The 26,382-nt window shown below is 41.2% G+C and overlaps 1 protein-coding gene across 1 annotated transcript in view; it reads right to left on the bottom strand.

Annotated features, from left to right (window-relative positions):
- The window catches only part of SLC3A1 (solute carrier family 3 member 1), a 48,561-nt gene that overhangs the window by 5,080 nt on the left and 17,099 nt on the right, over positions 1-26,382 (bottom strand). Inside the window, exons 4-9 of the mRNA XM_082252361.1 lie at positions 24,924-25,049; positions 18,071-18,190; positions 10,108-10,232; positions 8,430-8,634; positions 5,110-5,289; positions 3,492-3,608 (exon numbers count right to left, since the gene is read on the bottom strand). Coding sequence (XP_082108487.1) covers positions 3,492-3,608; positions 5,110-5,289; positions 8,430-8,634; positions 10,108-10,232; positions 18,071-18,190; positions 24,924-25,049 — 873 coding nt within the window. The remainder of the gene's footprint in view (positions 1-3,491; positions 3,609-5,109; positions 5,290-8,429; positions 8,635-10,107; positions 10,233-18,070; positions 18,191-24,923; positions 25,050-26,382) is intronic.

Genomic DNA, 26,382 nt, shown 5'->3' with positions numbered 1-26,382 from the left:
AAACAAGGGTGGCAATCAGGCTGTCCTGGAGGACTTATAAAAACAAAGTTGCTGTCTTTGTCTCTGAGGCACACTAAAGATCGGACAAAGAGGATAGTACAAAAAACGATCAAGACAAACATTTAGAGGGATCCAAGAAAGCAGCTCCACTAAGTAAGAAAGGACCTGGATTGAGAGAAATTGAGTCTATCGTTGAGCTTGGATAGATACCAAAGGCAAATTGATCTTGCCTATAAGGTGAGAGGCTAGAGCACTCAGAGGTGACACACAAGGTGAAGGAGATCTTAGTCACTTAATTGCATGAGTGAAGCACGGATATAAGCGAGGAACGTATTCACACAAGCTATTTTGGATGTTCTCTATATAATTTTTTTCTTTTGGACTATTTCATTTAAATATTTATATTTGAAGAATTACAATTGAATTATTCACAGACATCTTTTCTAGCACCGTTTTAATAGAAAATTGCATGTAGCACTTTATTTTGAGCACAATATATATGTGTTTTACTGTTTATGAATCAGATTGAAGACCAACACTGGATTTATATAATTTATTTATTGATATCACTGGTAAAGAAGTAGCACTCTGATATTTATTTATTTATTTATCCATTGATACACACCGTACTCATATATTTATTTATTTTAAGAAAACCTTGATATTGACTGATTTGATTAATACACCTGCACTTTCATCACCTAAAAACATAAATATTATATTTATCACGCGGAGCACCTTTAAAGCAAGAATTGTACACATCACTGCCACCAACCCAAATAGAGATCCATTAGAGCCAATCCCTGAAGCGCACCACTACCCTTTGAATTATACCGCCAAGGCAACAAAGGAGTGGCTCAAGAAGAAGCACATTAAGGTCATGGAGTGGCCTAGTCAGTCTCCAGACCTTAATCCTATAGAAATTTTATTGAGGGAGCTGAAACTTCGAGTTACCAAGCAACCGCCAAGAAACCTTAAGGATTAGAAAAGATCTGTACCCAAAATCCCTCCTGAGATGTGTGCAAACTTGGTAACCAACTACAAGAAACGTCTTACCTCTGTCCTTACCAACAAGGGTTTCTCCACCAAGTACTAAGCCATGTTTTGCTTGGGACTCAAATACTTATTTTAATCACTGAACTGCAACTCAATTTTTAACATGTGTATCATGTGTTTTTTTCAGGATTTTTGGTTGATATTCTGTCTCTATCATTTAAAATACACCTATGATAAAAATGATAGACCCTTCATTTCTTTGTGGGCAAACTTACAAAATCTTCAGGGGATCAGATAATTATTTTCCCCGCTGTATATAAACAGGAGTGGTCATTACAAAATGGACAAAACAAATAAAAAAGTTATTATGCATGACTAACAACAATAGCAAAGCCAATGAGCGTATAACAGAGCCTATCAAAAACTGAACCTGTTAAGGTATGAAACATGATCTCATTCTTCTCATGGAACACCATCCTAATGAAAATACCAATTTTAGCAATATTATTATGAAGGGTGCAGGTGAGTTTATTATTAACCATAATCCAATATAATTTGAATGTAATCCAAATGTACCTCCAGTTTCCAACATTGTGTTATCGCGATTCCTTCTGTTAAAAGTATATAGGCCAATTAGGAATAGCAAGATTTAATTTCTGGAAAAGGGTCACCTCTAGGGATCTATAAATATTGGCATCCGTTACCGATCGTCTAAGATTAAAAAGTCTTATCCAAAATCTAGACACCTTGGAACATAGCCACCACACATTGTAGATGTTCCCGGTTGTCCACCTTGTCGGAAACAGTTTGGAAACGCGGACGGATACATCTTCATTATTCTAGTCTGCCCCAGGTACCAGCGTAAAAGAGTTTTGTAGTTAGACTTTATCATGATTGTATTGATAGAAATTTTAGACAAATTATTAGCAATGTTCTGCCAATCCAATAAGTCCAAATAAATCTGTAGATCTTGTTTCCACAGTTTCATGTAGGGAAGCTTACAATAGAGATCTATTAACAGGGTATAGTAGACAGTAGAAATACGTCCTTCGGACCAATCTCTCAATCTGCAGGACATCTCAAACATTGGTAATGTGGGCGGTCCATTTAAAGAGCAAAGTTTGGTTTGTTTTAAATATATACTTTGATATATACTTTTATATATGAATGATTCAGAAGAGGGCGTGTGCAAGGTGTCCTGAAAATAAGTTAATGTATATTGTGTGTATATTGTGTGTTGCTATTCAAGAAATCTCCAATCTGTACGAAACATTTATTAATCTGTAGAAAACACTTGAGCAAGGAGGGTGTGAGGAGAGGAAAGGGGTCTTCTAGCTCTTTGTCTATCCCAAACAGCATGCAGGTATGATAAGATAGGACACAAGATAGGGGGATGCAACCAGCTAGGAATCCATATTATGGCCCCAATGGGGTAACAGGAACATGATTTTGCTTCAACAGAAACCCATTGGAGTCTGGACCCCATAGCAGTAGTATAGGACAGGAGGGTCATTTATGCCGCCTGTTGGTATGCCAGGAGATTTGGCAGTCCCAACCCGCCCTAAGCTTTTGCTCTGTATAATGTTAGTCTATTTATTCTGAGATGCTTACCACCCCAGATGAAGTTGAAAATATAATTTGCAACTGTATTAATTCTTGCCTAGGAATTCCTATGTGTATGATTCTGAAGTAGTAATCTAGGTAACAAATATATTATAGCTTAATTTATCTTGACAAACCAGATGAGAGGACATGTAGCCCCCTATCTAAGTCTGCTGGCAATTGTTTAAAAAGCAGAGGATAATTTGCTCTATTTAAAGCTTCAGTAGACTTAAAGTTAAGTAGATACCCAAATATATTATTGAGGTTGAGGCGTCAAAGTCAAAGGTATTTTTAACCCAATCTACCGTAGGCTGCGGAAAGGTAATATTTAAGGCAACAGTTTCAGTATGGTTCAGCCTAAGTCTTGAAAAATTTGAAAAATCTTGCAATAAAGATAACAAAGTAGGTATAGTAATTTGTGGGGCTAAGATATATAGAAGAACATCGTCTGCAAACCTAGCGCATTTGTGTTCTTGATGACCGCGGGGAATGCCGCTAACGTTAGAGTTGGTTTGTATTGCGACAGGTAATGGCTAACACGAACAGAAGGGGATATAATAGGCAGTCCTGGCGAGTGCCTCTCTGTATAGATCGTATAGAAGATTTAAAACCTTTAATCGACACCTGAGCTATTGGCGTATTATAGAATGCTTCCAGAATTTTTAGGTAAAGGGAACCAAATTCCAGGGTTCCCAAGACAAAAAAGAGATAGTCCCAAGAGAGGCTATCAAATGTTTTGTGCAAATCCAAAGATAATATAACCTCTCTCCTGGAAGGGGGGGAGTCCCAATTTGCAATATCTTTTTTATGCAATGACCAAAGCTTTCCTAAATGCTGGAAAGTGTTGTTTCTGGCTCAGAAAAATATTTATACTTAATAGAAACATTACTTACCTCAACGTTGAGCTCTTTATAATCCTGGTTGACAGGTAGCCATGTGCTATTACCACCATTAAAGCCAGCATTCGTGCTATTGTCCCACTGCATTGGAGTCTTCTCTGGGTATTCAGACTGCAAAAGTAAAATGATGGCACAGAAAAAAAAAAATGAGACAGTAGTGGACCATTCAGGTAGTTTGCTGCTTTGCTGGTCCTACTGACAATATTATACTGTTTTGTAAATGAGCTAATATAAATTGATTTATTTGCTATTCTTCTTTTTATGTAATCTTTATTTAAGGAACATTTTTCAGAATAAATAAAAAAAAAAAAAGGTGACGCACATTGCACATCAAAAGTATACAGAAACAATATAAACATAAAAATTCATCCATTGGCAACAAGCCAATGCCACTCATAATGTACAATCACAGTGCAATCATGTAGTCACCAAGAACAGTAAATATAATAGCGACCTAGGGTACCCAAAATTGCCAAAGCTGGCACCATGGTAGCAAGGGGGCCTGTCTGTTGGAAAAAGAGCCACACAAGCAGAGAAATAGGTCATCTTCCAACAAGGGTTGTGCCAACAACCGAAGGTGTGGCCTGTAACTCGTGGCCGCTAATACTCGCTCAAGGTGTGTCAAGGTAGGATCAGTGAGATGGGGCCCACAACAGAGCTGGGGGGACAACTGAAAACATGCATGGTCAGCGTAAGAGATCAATTTGCTATTCTGATTGATTCAAATTTAATTAACTATGGAGGGAGAGGAAAATTAGTTTTAAGGGCCGTACACACTTGACGAAATATCCTCCGATTTCCTCTCTTGCTCAGCGTTCATTACCGTTTTTAGTCGACAGTGCATAAATGGTCACGAAATTTCTCGTTAGATTTTTCTTTTTTTTTTGGCACATTTGTTCCTAGACTTCCGGGTTGTCAGCAACTTCAGATAATGCGCGGTCTTTCGTATCCGATTTTTCACGGACGTACTGCATACACATTAAATGAAAATCGGTCGTCTGGGGACAGACGAAAATTTTGGTGTTTGTCCCTCCGTTTTTTTTCGTTGAAAATGTCGGCATTGGCTGCTGAAAGTTGTGTACACACTAGGCGAAAATCGGACGATTTCACATCGGGCGGTAATTTTCGGCAGATTTTCTACTAGTGTATACTCCACTTTAGCGCTGGTCTGCCGTTCCTAATGATATAATAATGATGATATTTTGTCATTTTGTGACAATTTTTGTTGCTCATTTAGTATGAACACTTCTGCAGCTCTTCATAAAGAACGCAGAAGCATTAAGGTCCATCTCCACCCTATAAAGGAGCTTATGATTGAATTACCCTACGTTAAACACTTACTGAGGATACTTTGGTGGCTACCAGTTATTTTTTCTGGATTGTGGGAGGAAACACTATTTTTAGGGTGGCTGGTGGAATTAATATACTGGGGATTTTTGTTTTTATAGCACACATTTACCTTGGATGATATCCTGTAACTTGTGGTGGTGGTCAGGGGGCATCAGAACCCACAGGGGAAGTAAGAAATATGGTTTAGCCCCAAGATACCCAGGAGCGAATACGGCCCCTCTCTGACTTATGGTTATCATGTGGTTAGTAGATAATTACTTACAGGATCAAATTCAGCAGACCGATAGGAGTTTTCATTGAGTGAGGGGTTATCAACCATTCCCAGTTCTTCTCCATAGTAAGTTGTTGGAGTGCCAGGTAGAGTCAGTAGCAGCATGTTAAGCACATTTATGTAGTCTTTCCCCACCCGAGATGCAATGCGCGAATTCCTGGAGCTTCCAACCTGTGAGATTTATTGAGAACATGGAATCAGACCTGATCACACCGGCACCTTCCACACCGGCACCTTCCACACCACCTTTATGAAAACTAAACTGTCACTTATGGTAAAGTACAATATATTTAAATATACTTACTACTTGCATTTTTCTAACTCAATAATCTTCTCTATAAGGAATCAATTTTCCCTTTCATTTCTATTTTAAACTGAATGGCTTGTTTTACAATCACTTTAACCACTTGCCTAGATTTACTGCGGCAGGCTGGCTCGGCTGTGCAAACCGGCGTATAGGTACGTCGGTTTGCAGGAGCGCCCCCATTAGGCAGCGGGGGAACAGATCCACGGGGCCGGTGGCCACGATTGCCGCTGGGCACCTGCGATCGCTCCCCCGTGGAGAGAGAATCATGGTCTTTTATTTTCTATTCTATCCCTTATTTTTCTATTCTATTTTTATCTATCCTTTTATTTTCTATTCTGTTATTTTCTATCCTATTATATTCTATTCTGTTCTATCCTATTATATTATTTTCTATTCTATTCTTTTATATTCTTTTTTATTTTATTCTCTTCAGAAACTTGATTCAAAAACAATTCAAATTCGATTCAAAAACTATTCGAATGCAAATTTTTTCGAAAATTTTAAATCATTATTTCGGATTCGTTTAAATTCATTACTATTATAATTGTGAAATTCGGATACATTCAAATTTCCGAATAATGAAAAAGTTGTCTGAATTTCAATTCGGAACAAAACAAACGGCACATGTCTACCTCCAGCACATCAGCAATCAGACTGAAAGGGGCAGCACTGTAAGCCGATTAGGCATTAGTGGATTGCACACTGTTAGTTGTCTAACCAATGAACCTTGCTGGTTGAAGTAGAGAGCACGTAGTTTAAGGGTACATCATGACCTATGAGCAGTGTTAATTTTGGCAGCAAATTTCGATTTCGTTTTAGTCATAGTCTTTTGAATAAAATGCTATTTTATTTTAGTTGTATTTTAGTCTTTTGACTAAAATTATATTTTAGTTTTAATCATATTTTAGTCCTCTGAATTGTTTTAGTTTAAGTCATATTTTAGTTGACTTAAATCTCAACTATATACTCCTGGAGTAAAAATCTAATAATTTGTTATTATTTATGGTATTAAGGTTTGAACACGCACTACAGACACAGATTTATCCATTGTGATATATAATGTCTTTATAAATAAAACCAAGTTTCATAAAGAAACAGAAATATTGCTTTTTGACAAACAGAAGTGCAACTTTAAAATACAAAACCCCCCAAAAAAATGTAAACTCTATTGGCTGTAATGTCATTGCACATATTATCTTAATATATTACCAACATTACATATTAGGAAAAAATTTAAGAAAAGCCTTTTTCTTAATTTTTTCTCTTTCAACAGCTTAGTAGATGCCCCCTACTTATGCAGTGGTGCAATACATGTTTAAACTTTAATGTGCTTTTAATACAGGCTTTGGATGGAATTGTGTTGCTGATTTAGAACTGGCCAGCAGAGTAGTGTTAATTTTGATGTCAATTTTCAATTTAGTTTTAGTTATAGTCTTTTGACCAAAATGTCATTTTAGTTTTAGTCATATTTTAGTCTTAGGACTAAAATGCCATTTTAGTCGTATTTTAGTAAACTGAATTGTTTTTGTTTTAGTCGTATTTTAGTTGACTAAAATAGTGTTAATTTAGTCAACGAAATTAACACCGCCTATGAGTCAGTACATATACACAAATGCTTTATGGTAAACATGGGAATTGGCCATTAATGCTTTCCTTTAGTCTGTGAAATGCTATGACGAATTTGGTACTGTTTTCATGTTTATTTTATTTTATTGTTTTGTTATTGGAAACCTTTTTTATTTTTTTGTGATTCGCTTACCTAATCACAGATCGGAGTAAGGGGGCGGTCCCGCCCCCTTACCACAGGATCAGCTGTCAGCCAAGGACAGCTGATCCTGTGAAGTAAACAGCAGCCGGCGATCAGCTGTTTTTTTTCTCCTCACACTGTCAGAGGAGAAAAAGAAAACGATCGCTGGCTGCTGTCAGAGGGACATCGGCCCCGAAGAGGAGTGGGCAAATTGTGCCCACCAGTGCCCACCAGTGTCACACACCAGTGCCCACCAGTGCCTTCTGCCAGTGCCCACTAGTGCCACCTACCAGTGCCACCTATCAGTGCTCACCAGTGCCACCTATCAGTGCCAATCAGTGCCCCATCATAAGTGTCACCTATCAGTGCCACCCATCAGTGCCACCTATAAGTGCCCATCAGTGCTGCCTATGCCCTTCAGCGCCATCTACCAGTGCCCTTCAGTGCCACCATCAGTGTCACCTATCAGTGCCACCCATCAGTGCCGCCTTATTAGTGCCCATCAGTGCCGCCTTATCAGTGCTCAAAAATGCTGCCTAACAGTGCCGTCTATCAGTGCCTATCAGGGCCCATCAGTGCTGCCTCATCAGCGCACATCAATGAAGGAGAAAAATTACCTGTTTGCAAAATGTTATAACAAACTATAAAAACTGTTTGTTTGTTTTTTTTTTTTTTTTCAAAATTTTCAGTCTTTTTTCGCAAAAGTTTTCAGTCTTTTTTTGCTTGTTTGGCAAAAAATAAAAACCCCAGTAGTGATTAAATACCACCAAAAGAAAGCTATAGTCGTTTGAAAAAAAAGATAAAAAATTTAATTTGGGTACAGTGTTGCATGACTGCGCAATTGTCATTCAAAGTGCTGAAAGCTGAAAATTGGCCTGGGCAGGAGGGGGGTTTAAGTGCCCAGTAGGTAAGTGGTTAATAAAAATGACTTGATTCAAAAAAGAGAGCACGTAGTTACTTATCCTTCCCTATTCAAGCACAGCTTAGTCCAAGCTGTCTTTTATCATTTAGAAACTTTTTTAAATGACTCCACAATGTTGGAGAATTTTCCACTGTAGATAAAGGAATGGTCTTTTGAATCATACGTGCCTTGCTGCATTATCCTAAAGATAATTATGGTATATAGGTATGTTATAACCATCTTATCTATATTACTATTTACTGCCTGCTTGACAATAATAATAACTATTGAGATTGCTGGTAATAAAACATTTAGTGGAAATTTATGATATTTTATAGGTTTTTTTATTGCCTTACCATCCAGTGTGGCCACTTTCCTTTAGGCATAGACCTCATCCACAGATCCACTATATTACTTATTGACTTCCCAGAGACATCTTGGCCATGCAGGTCATGCAGATAGAAATTGAGAGGAAAGTCAGCTTCCTGGGTTAAGGAATTTCCATAATACATCATTGTTTTTGCCACCATGTTCTCATCATTGGATTCTGTTCCCATAAACCTGTAGGTGGGATCACATGAACAAACTATCAGAAAAATAACCCATTATAACAAAAAAAAAAAAAACAGGGGACTGTTTTCCTTCTGTGTTTGAGCCTCTGGGGGCGGTGGGTTTTCGGCGGTAAATGTTGACCTGGTGTAAAATGTATCCATGCACCCACCACACACTGCATGGGTTCAATGCTTGTTTTGTCTATGGGTTCCCCCAGCACTTTTCCCTACTCTCCATCACTCTTGACAACAAGAAAGGAGAACAAGCACTCTGGTTTAGGTTCAGTGGGATAGTGGCAATACTAAATATGCATGTAGGAAAAGGATAAAAAATTGGAACAATGAAAATGGACTATGTCTGATAATATAAGAAGTCGGGCTGAATGTCAACATATATGATTTTAAAAAAGTCCAATAAAAATCCAAGTCCAATAGGGGAAATAATAAATGTCAATAAGTGGAAGTTGCTGCTAAAGGGCTAGCTCCGAAACACAGATGAAGCCGATGCTGTGGATACATATACAAAAAGAAAAAACAGAGCGCTTTTAAGTGCAGCAGTTTACTGTAAAAGAAATCACAGAAGACAATTAACAACTCACTAGATGTAGATGTAAACAGGCTTGTAGGTGCCAGTGATGTGCCAAAGATGGTATCAGTCACAGCGGTCCCATGAGGTGAGACTCCAAATCCCGATCACGATAGGCGGGCGGACACCGCGCTGGGGATCCTCCGTCTTCCGGGTTCCTGGTAAGGATAATCACCGTAGGACCTCGCTGGAACGCAGCACAGCTGCGTGACGTCACTGGGGCCGGTGGATGACACAACGCGTTTCAGAGCTCGCGCATGGCTCTTAGTGGGCATGCGCGCTCTTTTTTCAAGTGTGGGATCCCACACTTCAAAAAAGAGCGCGCATGCCCACTAAGAGCCGTGCGTGAGCTCTGAAACGCGTTGTGTCATCCACTGGCCCCAGTGACGTCACGCAGCGTGTGCTGCGTTCCAGCGAGGTCCTACGGTGATTATCCTTACCTGGAACCCGGAAGACGGAGGATCCCCAGCGTGGTGTCCGCGCGCCTATCGGGATTTGGAGTCTCACCTCATGGGACCGCTGTGACTGATACCATCTTCGGCACATCACTGGCACCTACAAGCCTGTTTACATCTAGATCTAGTGAGTTGTTAATTGTCTTCTGTGATTTCTTTTACAATAAACTGCTGAACTTAGAGGCGCTCTGTTTTTTCTTTTTGTATATCCATCACTCTTGAGAACGTGGATGGGCCCCAAGTCCTCACATACAATGCAGGGTCAAACAGTAACATGTTATAGTTGCAGGGATAATAAGAAACTGGCTGAAAACTGCGCAGGGCTTTTGGACCTAGAAAGGTCCTCCAAGAACCCAATTGGAATGCCCCGGATAACAAATACAGATAACTGACAAGTTGTTATAAGTGATTCTGAGACAACTCCAAAGTCAGTCAACCCTACCTGTAGCGGCCAGGCTCTCGGCTGTACTTATTCATGGCCTGGCGGAGGTCACGGTAGATGTCGTGCATCCCAACCTGTGTTGTGGTGTAATCATGATAGAGCTCCGGATAAGATGTAACTGAATCCTGAAAAGACAATATTGGGAAAGTAAATCTGCAAATGTCATAAATCTAAATACCAAAACAGAGATTTAAATAATGGTGGCAGGCAGAAAGTAAAATCAGTACGTTGTTCACAGGATCTAGAGCAGGAGTAGGCAACCTTAAAGAGGAGGAGATCTACCTGAACAACATTGGAGAAGTCAAGGATCACAGAAGACAGTTTCGCAGTGTATCCTCCTCACACCTGATTTAAACCACTAATTACTATCCTACCATGTCGCAATACACATGCATTCCATGGCAATCATGGGTTTAAATCAGGTGGTGAGGAGGCATTATATCACCTCCTCGTCACCTGTCAAACACTCTTGGATTGTTTTTAAGGGGAGCAGCAGTGCCTGCTGCACTTGTAAATGAGCCCTTAGTTACATGCAGCAGCGACACCCATTAATGCTTGTTTACACGTAAAGTTGGGGAGGGGGGGTAAAACCCTGTGGCTAAATCTCAGTTTTGTCATGGTTTTATCATCACTAATACCTACCTCTTTTAGCAAAGGTGTTCACGTGCTGCAGCAGGAATTAAGCCCCCTGTAGCTTTTGGTGGGTGCTATCGCCTGCCAGTAGAAACTCCTTCAAGTAAATGGGGCCACTCTACAAGCACCCCGTAACTTCATGCTTCTGCGGGGTCCAAGGGGTTAAAGCAGACGGTGACAAAGCAACACAACGCTGCCTGCTTTAACCCTTTGTTTGCTGTACTGCTCAAGGTTGCAGGGCCCTTGCAGAGCGGCCTCCTTCACTTGAATGGGTCATGCTTCGCAGGTGCTACACCCACCAACCATGACAGGGACTATACAGTGCATCCGGAAAGTATTCACAGTGCTTCACTTTTCACATTCACAGCACAAGCCAAGAAGTCCAAGGAATTGTCTGTAGACCTCCGAGACAGGATTGTGTCGAGACACAGATCTGGGGAAGGGTACAGAAAACTGGGGTATTGTTTGTACAATTTTAAGGAAATTAATGAAATGAATCAATTTTGGAATAAGCTGTAACATAAAAAAATGTGGAAAAAGTGAATACTTTCCAGGATGCACTGTAACTCCTAGTGCAGCTGCGAAATGTGTACACCCTTGGCCGCTGTCTTAACTATGGGCTTTATCACCCCCTAAACCGCAAATGGAAATAAACTCTTATTATTCTGAGTCCCCTATAAGGCTGCTTTCACATTGATGTGCTGCGGTTTACCTGTACCAAGGGTGCAGAGGAGTGCATCTGCGACTTTCCTGGGTTTGCTGCGATTTGCTATAGACTTCTATTATATCTTACAGGTGTTGTGCACTTACTGAAAGGGCACCAAAACTCCCAAATTCAGAAATATTAGTGCGCTTTCAGAAAGTGCACCAAACCCGCAGGATATAATAGAAGTCTATGGCTAAGTGGAGCAAACTCGCAGGAAAGCTGCAGATACGCTGCACTGCACCCGCGGTGTGGGTAAACCACAGCACATCAGTGTGAAAGCAGCCCAATACTATTATGCCCAGTGTATTGCTTCACACTGACCTAAAGATCTCTTCTTTCCTGCTACTGGCACCACTCTGGAGACCGTTAGCCAGGATAAGAGGTGGAGTGCAGTTGGTATCACTCCACATGGGCCAAGAGCCAGCATTACAGAGGAGGCATCGGCTTGTATGACTCTTTCTCCCTACTACAGCTCCAAATTTAAAAGTAGTCCCTCTGCATTGCCCTGTTTGATGCTCTGAGATGGTGAGTCAGCAAGCTCAGACCACGATCTACCACCTGGCCACGATCTTCTGGTTGCTGACACCCCCTGACCCCCCCCCCCCCCCCCCTGCCGACCGATCTAGAGAAATTTGCGTGTGCACCAAAGTAAAAAAAAAAATCCTCTTGCTTTATCTTAGCTCAAACTACTTCAGATGTTCTGGTAGGTTTACAGCGAATTGCAATCCTCTGAATCAAGTCATCGAAAACACAAGATTTGTGTTAAACTCTGGAGTTATGGATTATTGAGCATCAAATAACCTCTAGAGTGTTCCGTCCAGTTCTGGTCACCAATCCTAAGAAAGGATGTGCTGCAACTGGAGAGAGTTCAGAGAAGGGCAACAAAATGACTATGGGGGCTGGAGGACTTCAAATAGGAGGAACATCTACAAGCGCCTGAGAGGAGAAATGATAGCGATATACAAATATCTCAATGGTGATCCCAGTGTAGGTAGGAAACTATTCAGTCTAAGGGAGTGTAAGAGGACATGTGGCCACACAATGCGATTGGAAGAGAAGCGGTTTAACCTTAAGCTGCGCAGGGGGTTTTTCACTGTCAGGGCAGTAAGGATATGGAACTCTCTTTCACAATCGGTGGTGTCAACAGAAAGTATTAATAGTTTTAAAAGACACTTGGACCTGCATCTTAGTGAACACAATATACAGGGATATGGGAAATAATTATCTACACAAACACACACCCACACAGGTTGAACCGGATGGACAATTGTCTTTATTCAGCCTTAACTATGTAACTACAGTATCTCACAAAAGTGAGTACACCCCTCACATTTTTGTAAATATTTTATTATATCTTTTCATGTAACAACACTGAAGAAATGCCACTTTGCTACAATGTAAAGTAGTGAGTGTACAACGGTGTAAATTTGTTATCCCCTCAAAATATCTCAACACACTGCCATTAATGTCTAAACCGTTGGCAACAAAAGTGAATACACCCCTAATTGAACATGTCCAAATTGTGCCCAATTATCCATTTTCCCTCCCTGGTGTCATGTGACTCATTCGTGTTACAAGGTCTCAGGTGTGAATGGGGAGCAGGTGTGTTAAATTTGGTGTTATCACTCTCACTCTCTCATACTGGTCACTGGAAGTTCAACATGGCACCTCATGGCAAAGAACTCTCTGAGGATCTAAAAAAAAAGATTTGTTGCTCTACATAAAGATGGCCTAGGCTAAAAAAAGATTGCCAAGACCCTGAAACTGAGCTGCAGCACGGGGGCCAAGACCATACATCGCTTTAACAGGACAGGTTCCACTCAGAACAGGCCTCGCCATGGTCGACCAAAGAAATTGAGTGCACATGCTCAGCGTCATATCCAGAGGTTGTCTTTGGGAAATAGACCTATGAGTGCGGCCAGCATTGCTGCAGAGGTTGAACGGGTGAGGGGTCAGTCTGTCAGTGCTCAGACCATACCCCGCACACTGAATCAAATTGGTCTGCATGGCTGACGTCCCAGAAAGAAGACTCTTCAAAAGATGATGCACAGGAAAGCCTGCAAACAGTTTGCTGAAGACAAGCAGACTAAGGACATGGATTACTGGAACCATGTCCTGTGGTCTAACGAGACAAGATACACTTCTTTCGTTTACATGGTGTCAAGCATGTGTGGTGGCAACCAGGTGAGGAGTACAATGAAAAATGTGTCTTGCCTACAGTCAAGCATGGTGGTGGGAGTGTCATGGTCTGGGGGAGCTACAGTTCATTGAGGGAACCATGAATACCAACATGTATTGTGACATACTGAAGCAGGGCACGATCCCCTCCATTTGGAGACTGGGTCCCAGGGCAGTATTCCAAAATGATAATGACCCTAAACACACCTCCAAGACAACCACTGCCTTGCTAAAGAAGCTGAGGGTAAAGGTGATGGACTGGCCAAGCATGTCTCCAGAACTAAACCCTATTGAGCATCTGTGGGGCATCCTCAAACGGAAGGTCTTTAACATCCACCAACTTCGTGATGTCGTCATATAGGAGTGGAAGAGGACTCAAGTGGCAACCTGTGAAGCTCTGGTGAACTCCATGCCCAAGAAGGTTAAGGCAGTGCTGGAAAATAGTGGTGGCCACACAAAATATTGACACTTTGGGCCAAATTTGGACATTTTGGTTTAGGGGTGTATTCACTTTGGTTGCCAGCGGTTTACTTATTATTGACTGTGTGTTGAGTTATTTTGAGGGGACAGCAAATGTACACTGTTATACAAGCTGTACACTCACTACTTTACATTGTAGCAAAGTTTAATTTCTTCAGTGTTGTCACATAAAAAGATTTAATAACATATTTAGAAAAATGTGAGGGTGTACTTACTTTTTTGAGATACTGTATGTAAATAATTTTGTATCCAACCACAAGACGAATGCTGGCCACTTAGTAATGGTATCAACAATTTTAATTCACTTTGCAGCTTAGTTGTGACAAAACAATGAATTTGCATAATCATCATTATCCAGCTAAAGGAAGTTGACTAAAGAAGCTAAAGAAGAGGCTATATAGCTGAATTAAGAAAGAGAACATTCTTCTGCCTATGCAGTTAGGTGGAAATTAAGTCTCAGGGCTGCCTACACAGTGTACAAATCCTTTGGTAGGAAAAAACAATTTTACCTTTGTATATAGCTGTTTGCCTGGTGTTTAAGTTTAACATTACTTCCTTTCGCTACTTAATGCATAACGTAGTCTGGGTTCATACTAGCTAATGCTTTGAAAAGCAATCTGCAGTGGAGTGCAACTAAGCAGCAGCTGTCAAGATTTCAGGAGGCGCTCTTGTCGCCTCCTAAATGCCTTTTTTTTTTTTTGGGGGGGGGGGGGGAATGGCAGTTTATAATGAGCTAATGTGCTGCAACTGCAAGCCAAGCCTTGCAAAACGGACCACTCTTGTTATAGTTTAGAATTTAGGTGGGCATCAGGGTAATAGTAAAACTATGGCTTAGCCCCCGGTTTTACCATCCCATTGCCCAAGTGAAATTTATTGAAAGTTTTTGAACAATTGTTGTTTGCACTAAGCATGTTATCACTTTGTGAATTTGAAAAGAGTGAGAGTTTAGTTTTGAAGTCTTATTATCATTTATTATTATTTACAGTGCCTTGCGAAAGTATTCGACCCCCTTGAACTTTGTGACCTTTTGCCACATTTCAGGCTTCAAACATAAAAATATAAAACTGTAATTTTTTGTGCGGAATCAACAACAAGTGGGACACAATCATGAAGTGGAACAAAATTTATTGGATATTTCAAACTTTGTTAACAAATAAAAAACTGAAAAATTGGGCGTGCAAAATTATTCAGCCCCTTTACTTTCAGTGCAGCAAACTCTCTCCAGAAGTTCAGTGAGGATCTCTGAATGATCCAATGTTGACCTAAATTACTAATGATGATAAATAGATTCCACCTGTGTGCAATCAAGTCTCCGTATAAATGCACCTGCACTGTGATAGTCTCAGAGGTCTGTTTAAAGCGCAGAGAGCATCATGAAGAACAAGGAACACAACAGGCAGGTCCGACATACTGTTGTGGAGAAGTTTAAAGCCGGATTTGGATACAAAAAGATTTCCCAAGCTTTAAACATCCCAAGGAGCACTGTATTGAAATGGAAGGAGTATCAGACCACTGCAAATCTACGAAGACCTGGCCGTCCCTCTAAACTTTCAGCTCATACAAGGAGAAGACTGATCAGAGATGCAGCCAAGAGGCCCATGATCACTCTGGATGAACTGCAGAGATCTACAGCTGAGGTGGGAGACTCTCACAACAATCAGTCGTATACTGCACAAATCTGGCCTTTATGGAAGAGTGGCAAGAAGAAAGCCATTTCTTAAAGATATCCATAAAAAGTGTTGTTTAACCTGTTGCTGACCGCCGCAAGTACATATACTGCGGCGGTCAGCCCCGGCCAGGCAAAGTGACATACCGGTACGTCACTAGCCTGGGAGCCAATAGCGGGCGGGCGCGCGCCCCCTGAGGCGTGCTCCCGCCCCGGCTTGTTCCCTAATAAGTCCGTGCGTGTGAGTGGCGGATCCGATGTCCGCTGGTCACTCGCGATCCTCCGCCGTGAAGGGAGAAAGGCAGGCGGCTAATGTAAACAAAGCCGCCTGTCATGCTCCCCTGTGTAAAAGCACTGATCTAACGGTCCTGCTATGTAGGACCGTTGATCTGTGCTGTTACACACACAGCCACATCCCTGTGCAGTTAGAAGCACGCCCCTAGAGACACACTTAACCCCTCCTTCCTCAATAAAGTTAACCCCTTCCCCTCCAGTGTCATTTTTACAGTAACAGTGCATATGTATAGCACTGATTACTGTAGTAATGTCACTGGTACCCCCAAAACTGTCAAAAATGTCAGTCAAGGGTCCGATCTGTCTGCCGCAATGTCGTAGTCCCGCAAAAAAAAATCACAGATCGCCGCCATTACTCGTTAAAAAAAAAAAATGACAAAAATCTTTCCCTTAGTTAGTAAACGCAATAACTTTTGCGCAAACCAATCAAAATACTCTTATTGTGATTTTTTTTACCAAACATATGTAGCAGAAAACAAATTGGCCAAAAATGTTAAAAAATTTTGATTTTTACATTTTTTTGGGGAATTTCATATAAAAAAAATTTGAAAAATATTGTTATTTTTGCAAAATTGTCGCTCTTTTTTTGTTTATAGCGCATGATCAAAAAATCGCACAGGTGATTAAATAACACCAAAAGAAAGCTCTGTTTGTGGGGAAAAAAAGGATGTCAATTTCATTTGGGTACAGCATCGCACGACCGCGCAATTGTCCGTTAAAGTCACGCAGTGCCGAATCGCAAAATAGGCCCTGGTCAGGAAGGGGGTAAAATCTTCCGGGGCTTAAGTGGTTAAAGTTTGCCACAAGCCACCTGGGAGACACACCAAACATGTGGAAGAAGGTGCTCTGGTCAGATGAAACCAAAATCAAACTTTTTGGCAACAATGCAAAACGTTATGTTTGGCGTAAAAGCAACACAGCTCATCACCCTGAACACACCATCCCCACTGTCAAATATGGTGGTGGCAGCATCATGGTTTGGGCCTGCTTTTCTTCAGCAGGGACAGGGAAGATGGTTAAAATTGATGGGAAGATGGATGGAGCCAAATACAGGACCATTCTGGAAGAAAACCTGATGGAGTCTGCAAAAGACCTGAGACTGGGACAGAGATTTTTCTTCCAACAAGACAATGATCCAAAGCATAAAGCAAAATCTACAATGGAATGGTTCACAAATAAAAATATCCAGGTGTTAGAATGGCCAAGTCAAAGTCCAGACCTGAATCCAATCGAGAATCTGTGGAAAGAACTGAAAACTGCTGTTCACAAACGCTCTCCATCCAACCTCACTGAGCTCGAGCTGTTTTGCAAGGAGGAATGGGCAAACATGTAAGTCTCTCGATGTGCAAAACTAATAGAGACATACCCCAAGCGACTTACAGCTGTAATCGCAGCAAAAGGTGGCGCTACAAAGTATTAAGGGGGCTGAATAGTTTTGCACGCCAAATTTTTCAGTTTTTTATTTGTTAAAAAAGTTTGAAATAGCCAATAAATTTTGTTCCACTTCATAATTGTGTCCCACTTGTTGTTGATTCTTCACAAAAAATTACAGTGTTATATCTATATGTTTGAAGCCTGAAATGTGGTAAAAGGTTGCAAAGTTCAAGGGGAGTGAATACTTTCGCAAGGCACTGTATAATGTGGGTTAGTACATAGCGCTATTTGGTTGATTTTAAAAGATTGGATCTACATATTTTGAATATACGTATACTGTATATTTCTTTTTGGGGGGTTTTACTGAACTCCCAAGTTTGTGTGATATATGTCAATTCTTGATAAAGAGTGCCTGGCAGTGACTCACTGAAACGTCAATGTAATCAAGCAACTGGTTTATCTTCCCTATCCTCCACTGGAAGACATTTAGGTGCCTACAGTGCGTATTATGCTATCTATACATACATACATGAGATAAGCATTTCTCTTGTATTTTCCCCACCAAGCACTCAACAGCTAGCCATCGTTTTGGGATCATTTACATTACATATGGATAACACACAAGCACTTACCGACTGTTGAGATTTATTGACCTGGGGCTCATCCCGGAGGTGCTCAGCTTCAAGAAGAAACTTGGCAGCATCGATTGTAAACCCATCAACACCTTTCTCCAGCCAGAAATTAATAATATCCTAAGAAAACAGATTTAATCAATTGCCACAGTAATCATATTGCTAAACATAGAATTAACTCGATTTTATTCATGCAAAGTTTATGGTGTCTTGAGTCCAGCTGAGCACACTTTGTAGACTCCCATCACCAACAGTGGATTCAGACAGTCTGCTGTTAGCATTTCAGTGGGCTGATATAACACTAACAAATTAGATGAATTCCTTTGGTTTCATGTAGATTTTTCCCTGCAGCTATGAACTACTTTTTTTGAATTGGAAACTCAACTTAGACAGTAGATGTGACCACCCTAAACTATTTTTTTTAGTTTAAAGTGTTACTAAACATACAAAAGTAAAATCAGTCTATATATGCAGTAAAGCATGCTTGTTATACTCACTGTGGAACATAAGTGGTTAATCCTCTGCATTGTGTATAAAGACTGTTTGATCCTGTCTTCTCTCACCCTCCCCTTCTTTTTACTGTCCCCAATCCGTCTGGGGATAGAACAGAGCCCTAAGAGGTATTCTGTACGTGCTCAGTCTGGTGTGTATTTCTAGAGAGTTTTTCATTTTGGGAGGGTGCATGTGATCAGCACAGGGCCAATCAGCACTGTCCATACCGAGCGTCAGGGGTCCTGCAGTCTCATAGGACAGTCAAAGGAGAATAAAAGCTCCTCCTACAAACTTTAACTAGACACTGATAGAAGTCATAAGACTGCTCTAACTGCTGATGAGAAAAGGTATTTAGCAGTGTATATTTAATAAAATAATTGCATTGCCATGTTCCGTGTACTGTTGAAGACCAGATATAGCGAATGCAGGGTCCTGGGTTTAGTAACACTTTTAAGGTTGGATGGTGGAAGGCCCACAACCTTTGGTTTTTATTTCTGTCTTCATACCCATTGGAGTAAAGTATATTCAAAGGCATTTTGATGCCTCCTGGAGTCTCCCGTCAGGGTTTTTTTTGCCATCTGAATCACCAAAAATAAATGTCCTAGTTGGTAGATTACCACACTGTTTCTGTTTGGGTGACAACTCATATTTTAATGTTCAATAGTTTTTATTAAAGATTTTACAAAAGAACATATAAAAGTAGGAAATTAGAACAGCCAACAAGCCAAATAAAAAGGTTACGGCAACATTGTACAAACATCTCAATAACGTTCAAGAGTGTCCCATACATATGCACAGCGATCCCAATGTATAACATCTCGTGTCAAATAAATTGGTTCAAAGTGGCGATCGCCAGCACTCCTCACATAACAGAACAGCATGGGAGAAAATGAACTGTAAAGAGACCGTCCAAAGCAGTTTGGGTTGTCCCAATCAATCAAAGAACCAAGCTAATAGGATAGAGGACAACTAATATTTTGATCTTCCTTTAGACCCCATTCACACTAGCGCGACTTGTCAGGTGACTTGGTCGCCTGACAAGTCGCAGTGGGTCGCTCGCCATTGAATAGTACAGGACCCGTTCTAATAGGAGTGACACAAGTCGCTCCGACTTAGGAAAAGGGTCCTGTACTACTTCGGGACGACCTGGAGGTGACTTGCATTGACTTCAATGATATGAAGTCCGTGCAAGTCGCGCCGAGGTCACGGTGCACAGGTCGCCCCACCAAGTCGTGTCGCCCCTGTCTGAACGGGGTCTTACTGTCTGTCCCAGTCCTAATGGTCATCAGACAAAATAGGAGCGTATCTCCCTTTTTGGAGGCAATATTACAAACCTGACAGAGGTTCTAATGGGCCATACACACTATAAGATTTTCTGAAGACTTTTTCCTTTAAATTTACCAAAACCATATAATATGAGGTCAAACCTAAACACTTTCAATTTGTATGCAATCTGGCAGGCCCTTGCACTACATAGAAAAGGTAAATCTGAAGGAAAAAGACTTCAGAAAATCTTATAGTGTGTATGGCCCTTAACTTCTCATCACAGTCTCTCCAAAACTAGAAAAAAAATGAAAAGCCTCAAAGCTCCATCTTAATGCTCCAAGTCAGAAGACTTTGTTTCAGGGAGGTGCAGTTACCCGTGATTTACCCGATCCAAGTCAATCTGTGTCGTTCATAAAAAGTTAATCATCATAAATCAGGAAATGTTCTTTATTGCTTTAAAGGCTCCTCGAAGAAACTTCCAGCATTGCTACATAGATAATTATCACCTAATAAGAAAACCATCAGGTGTAAAGTTCAGCTGTTTTCAGTTATTGACGTAACTATTTAACAAGCTGATTGAAGTGTAAACTTATTAACCTTGCTAATATTGCAGTGAATTCTTCATGTTCTGATGGGATGCAAGGAAGTGTAAAACAAGATGTCAGCATCTGACAAAAGACAATATAGACCTTCTCTAAGATTATGGTCAAGTGTCATCAAGTTGCAGGAAAGCAGAAATTATTCTGTAAGTGGTGTTCATTAAACTATCGCTGGCTTTGTCAATTATCTCCAGTATATGGCCTAGTGGAGCTTACAGCAACACACTAAAGGCCCGTACACACGTACCGATTGTCGGCCGTAAATATTCGGCCGACGACCGATCGGCCGATTGTAGGCTTGTTAGTAGGATGCTTCCGACAGCCGACAGCGCACTTTCGGCCGAAAAGAATCTGATGTGCATGCTTTAAAATTTTTGTAGGCCAACACCAGAACGGCCGATTGTTCGCCAGTCAGTACAGAATTCGGCCGACAATCAGCAGATTTGCAAGACTGGGCATGCTCAGAAAAGACAAAACACACGGAAAGTTAACCATCACATGACATCACTTCTGCAGTCGGCTGCCGTTGGCCGACAAAATTCATGTGCAGTCTTTTGCAGTTTTCAACAGACACGACAGCCCTGGACAAAAGACGGCCGATCGTTCGGCCGACGATCGGTACATGTGTACGGGGCATAACTAATATCCCTACCAGATCTACTTTTACCATGATGGAACCTCGGGTGACTCTAGAATCAGTATACAAAAGATTTTCACCTGCTCTTCTACCTGAACCTTAACTTTCATGGAGTATAATGGGGGCAAGAGCTAGACCTTCATAGCACAATGGCTAAGTGGTTAGCACTTCTGCCTAGCAGTGCTTGGGTTGTTGGTTTGAATCCCAACCACGGCATTACCTGCCTGGAGTTTAAATGATCTCCCTGTGCCTGCGTGGGTTTCCCCTGGGTACTCTGGTTTCCTGCTACACTCCGAAGACATGCTGGTAGGTTAATTGGCTTGTGTCTAAATTGGCCCTACTATGTGTATATGTGACTCAAGGAGACTATAATACCCTCCTTGAGGGCATATAATACATATGTAAAGTGCTGCGTAAATTTGATGGAGCTAAATAAGTACCTGTAATAAATAAATACTTGTTTGCTGTTATGCACAACGCTCTGTTGAATGCATTGTTGTGCCATTCTGGTTCACTCCAGATGCAGTCAAGTGCATTTATATCCTACATCAAAAATGCATGTGTAGCACTACTCCCTTGGGAGCTGCTGGTTACGGGTTCCACTTGGCTACCCTTAGCAACGACATGACAGTTCAGCATTTTTACAGTGCTTTGGCTCAGTCAGGAAACAGTCTAGGAGTTTTGGCTTTTGTAGTTTTATTGAGAACTTGGATAGGAGAAGGGAATGAGTGGGATACTCCAACTTGTATAAACTATGCACAGTTTGCTAGGACTACTACATATTGCTGATTGCGGCAAGGCTGATGCTTCACCTTGTTACTAACGATGAATAATTAATGAACCCCTTTAGATAAGCTGTACTGTACTGCAGAACACTCTTCAGGGCCCTTCCTGGCACCCCCTTTTGTTCCTATTCTTCAGGGCTTTCTAAATGGCACACATTTGCAAATGCATGTGTAAGCTGCAGGGCCACTCCACAGCACCCTGTATTACCTGCAGTCCTAACTCTTGTAAATTTATGAGAGTCTTCACAGTGGACGCACATGCAGGCTAATGCCCCCTATCTATCCATTAGCTTGCATGTGCTTCCACTGTGAAGACTCTCATAAATTTACAAGAGTTAGGACTGCAGGTAATACAGGGTGCTGTGGAGTGGCCCTGCAGCTTACACATGTGTTTGCAAATGTGTGCTAACTAAACCCCTGTTTTGACGCAAACTGTTAGACAGGTTAATTTGGTTGGTAAGCAAACTGGTTAGCAAATTGAACTGGGGAATTATATTTTTGTTTGTCTCATGTGCGTTGCCCTTCCATGTGTTCTTTGCTATGAAGGCCAGTTATAGGTGGGGGCAGAGGCCATTTTCTTTGTCTTTCTAAATGGCACCCCCGTTACTGTATCGCTCTCTGTGTGAGCTAGCTCCTTGATCCCCTGACTTCACTGGAGTGATCCCCTTCTTGGGCCGACCCTTAAACAAATCTCCCGGTACTCACGGACACTGTTTTTCCTGAGAGACTCTGCCAGCTGCTCCACACCTGGTTCACTAGGCCGACAGCCTAAGACCACCTTCCTCACACACTGCAGGAGGAGAGACAGCCGTCCACCTCCTCGTTGGGACTCTGCTTCCCGCCAAAGACGCCCTGTCACATGTCCCCTCAGTATTTATGGTCAATCCCAGGATGCATTGCAGGAATGCCCTCCCACTGGGACTGCCATAAACCCTGATGTGTCACTGGCTGGGTTTCCTCCACTGTCCAACAAACTCCCTCATTGGATACAGTGGGGACACTCCCTCAGACCCAGTGAATCACACCTGGAGACATGCAACAGGCAACCTAACAGATCAGGCTCCCCTGATAAGCAGAAGGAGCAAATAGATGCATTTTCCTAGCACCTACCTAGGAGGGCACTACACATGGACAGTGTTAATGGCCCTAGTTCACACCAGTGCAGTGTGTTACAGTGTAGTCAACAAAAGTAGAACATGTTGCATTTTTTTTTCCTTTATAGAATGCAGCAATATGCATCAAAAGCTCCCCGGAACGCACATGTCCTCAATTGAGATGAAGGAAAAAAATGCGCTGAAATGCATCAAAAGCATGCTTGCAGAAACGCATTTGAAATGCAGAAATTGTGGTGTGAACCAACCCCAAAAAGCAGAGTGCAGTAGTTGCCTCCTGATATGTATTGCAAGTCCCCACAATACACATACCATGCACTGGGGTGCACTGCATTTAGTGAAAACCAATTGCTTGTTGTATTGCTGTGTGCTGGCAGCCCATTGTAAATAAATGGGCTCATTTAACACATTGCAAATTAACCAGTTCTGGCCCGGAAGGATTTGCCCCCCTATTGACCAGGCCATTTTTTGATTCGGCACTGCGTTAATTTAATGGAAAATTGTGCGGTCGTGCAGCACTGTACCCTAATAAAATTGATGTCCTTTTTTTCCCATAAACAGAGCTTTCTTTTGGTGGTATTTGATCACCTTTGCAATATTTATTTTTTGCGCTATTAACAAAAAAAGAGCGACAATTCTGAAAAAAAAACAATGTTTTTCACTTTCTGCTATATACCATTCCCAAAAAAAAAAAAATAAATAAATAAAAAATAAAAATGTTTCATCATTTTAGACCAATTTGTATTCTGCTACATATTTTTGGTAAAAAAAAAAAATCACAATAAGCGTATTTTGATTGGTTTTGCGCAAAAGTTATCACGTCTACAAACTAGGGGAAAGATTTATGTCATTTTTATTTATTTTTATTTTTTTAACTAGTAATGGCAGCGATCTGCGACTTTAAGTGAGAGTGCGACATTGCGGCGGACAGATCGGACCCCTAACTGACATTTTTGACACTTTTGGGGGGACCAGTGACATTACTACAGCAATCAGTGCTAAAAATATGCACTGTTACTGTAATAATGACATTGGTGGGGAAGGGGTAAACCTATGGGTGATCAAAGGGTTAAGTGTGAGCCTAGGGGAGTGTTTTCTAACTGTGTGGGGGATGGGCTTGTGAAACGCCCACAGAGACATGTGATCCTTTATAGAAATTAAAAATGTACATTTTTTTAAATAGATTTTGTGCCAAGTTGTCCTCTAAAAAAAGCAGATGCAGCTCAGAAAGGTCTTATTTGTCCATGAACTTTGTGCTTTGCCTACAGTTTTCTAAGGTAGGTACAGAGATGTATAAGTAGAACTACTTCACTACTGTACTTAAGTACCAAAAGGTGGTATCTGTACTTTCCTAGAGTAGAAGTTTTTTCTCCTACTTCCACTTTTACTTCACTACATTTTTTCGATGATTTCAATACTTCTACTCCGATATTTTTTTTTTGTGCTGCATAGTTACTCTTTACAATTATAAAAATTACCACTGCCAGAACAGCAGATGGCAGGTTTCATGAAGCTCAAAAAAATGTGTATAATTTCATGTGTACTTTTGACTTCTTTCTTTTTTAACTTTAATAAACTTTTGACTTCTTTCTTTAATAACTACATAACACAGTACTTGTACTCTTACTTTCAGTACTTGAGTAGCAATTTTTTTTTTAAAACTACTGGTACTTTTACTTTCAGTACTTGAGTAGCAAAATGTTTAAAAAAAACTACTTGCAATACTTAAGTACAAAAAATGTTGAATACTTTAGTACTTCTACTCAAGTCACTTTTTGATCGAGCACTTCCACTTCTACTCAAGTCACTTTTTGATTGAGCACTTGTACTTTTACTCAAGTATGGGTTTCGAGTACTTTATACAACTCTGGGTAGGTATGGTCGTTTGGTCAGCATTTGTTAATGTTACTTAATACAATAATAGAGTGATACAATTACCCAAACATAAGACAATCGACTTACTAGAATTTCACTTTGGACGTCTGGATTGCGGATATTTAGATCAGGTTGCTCTTTGCGAAATTGATGAAAGTAGCATTGTTTCCTCTCATCGTCGTACTCCCAGGAGGAGTTTCCATACAGGCCAACCTGAAAAGAAGAATGGATACCAAATCACAATATAATCATCAAAAAACAGTTATTAAAGGGTAGCTGAACTTCTAAAGCATGTTTGCTTTTTTAACGCATGTAACAGGACTCAGTCACAAATACTTATATTTTGCGATAGTGTAGTGTATCAAGAACTGCTTCAACACAATAATCTGTATACTGAACTAGAAAAAAATGTGTTTATAAATGGTGCGCTGTTACTTTAAATACTAAGTATATCTCAACCTACTCTTTAAAAATTGATAACTCAAAAAAGTGCCAAAACAATATAAACATGCAATCTTCAACATATGCAATAATATAAACCAAGCATAATATAAAATGAAAAGTCCATATTCATAATTGGTGAAAATAGTCGAATAAATGTGTGCCAGAAAAGGTGCTGAGTGCTTATGAACCATTTATCACTATATAAAGCGCTCCAGCGCTTCAAACGTGCTCCCCAAGTTGAAAAAGGCAGCCTCCTACCAGATACAATGAATTAGGGCTCTTTCTGTCAGTTTTTTAGGCGGATCTGATCGGATCCTCCATGCAGCTCTATGGGGCAGCGGATGTCAGCGGAGACACCTCCGCTGACACCCGCTGCCATCCGTATCCGATCCTGTCCGTGAAATCTGGACGGATGGAAACCCTATTTTTCCATCCGTTCAGTAATCGGATCGGATCGGATGAGAGCGAACAGGCGGTCCGCTCTCATCCGATCCCCCATAGAGGGCAGCGGGGGCTGAGACACCTCCCTCTCCGCTCTGCAAGCGGAGATGGAGCTGTCATCCGCCGGCTCAGTGGGGATCGCGGATCGATCCCCGCTGAGCAACACGGATACCGTGTGAAAGAGGCCTTACACTTATGAGAAAGCTAAATAAAACATGAGCAGGATAACAAACAAGCCAGCTGCGGTGTCACCCGTCTTCTGATGATGTCTCACGCACTTTCCGCCCGAACTGTTTCCCCAGAAATTGCATCTTTTGTGTCCGCTAGACACACAGAACAGGGCTTGGCCTAGTGTGTCTAGTGGATAGCTAATGGTTCCCGCTGATGTCTCTGAGCCAATGAGGAGGCAGGGAGCCGAGAGAGCAGCTGTTCTCCTTCACAATGTGGGATCAAGATCGGGTTCAACTAAGTATTGGGGGCTGGGGGAGCTGCATACTGGTTTTTCATGCATAGAATCAGGGCTTTTTTTCAGCGGGAATGCGGGGGAACGTAGTTCCGGCACCTCCAGCACTGACTGCTTGTAGTCGCAAGGGATGCTGGGGTATGCTGCAGGGTCTATTGATTGGGGGATCCATTGTAGCTGGAGGTGATTTTTTTTGCA

Source organism: Pelophylax lessonae (genome assembly GCF_965119305.1).
Source record: "Pelophylax lessonae genome assembly, chromosome: 3".
In the NCBI taxonomy this organism is placed as follows: Eukaryota; Metazoa; Chordata; class Amphibia; order Anura; family Ranidae; genus Pelophylax; species Pelophylax lessonae.
The sequence above is the reverse complement of the archived record's forward strand: the minus strand, read 5'-3'. Positions and strand labels throughout refer to the sequence as shown.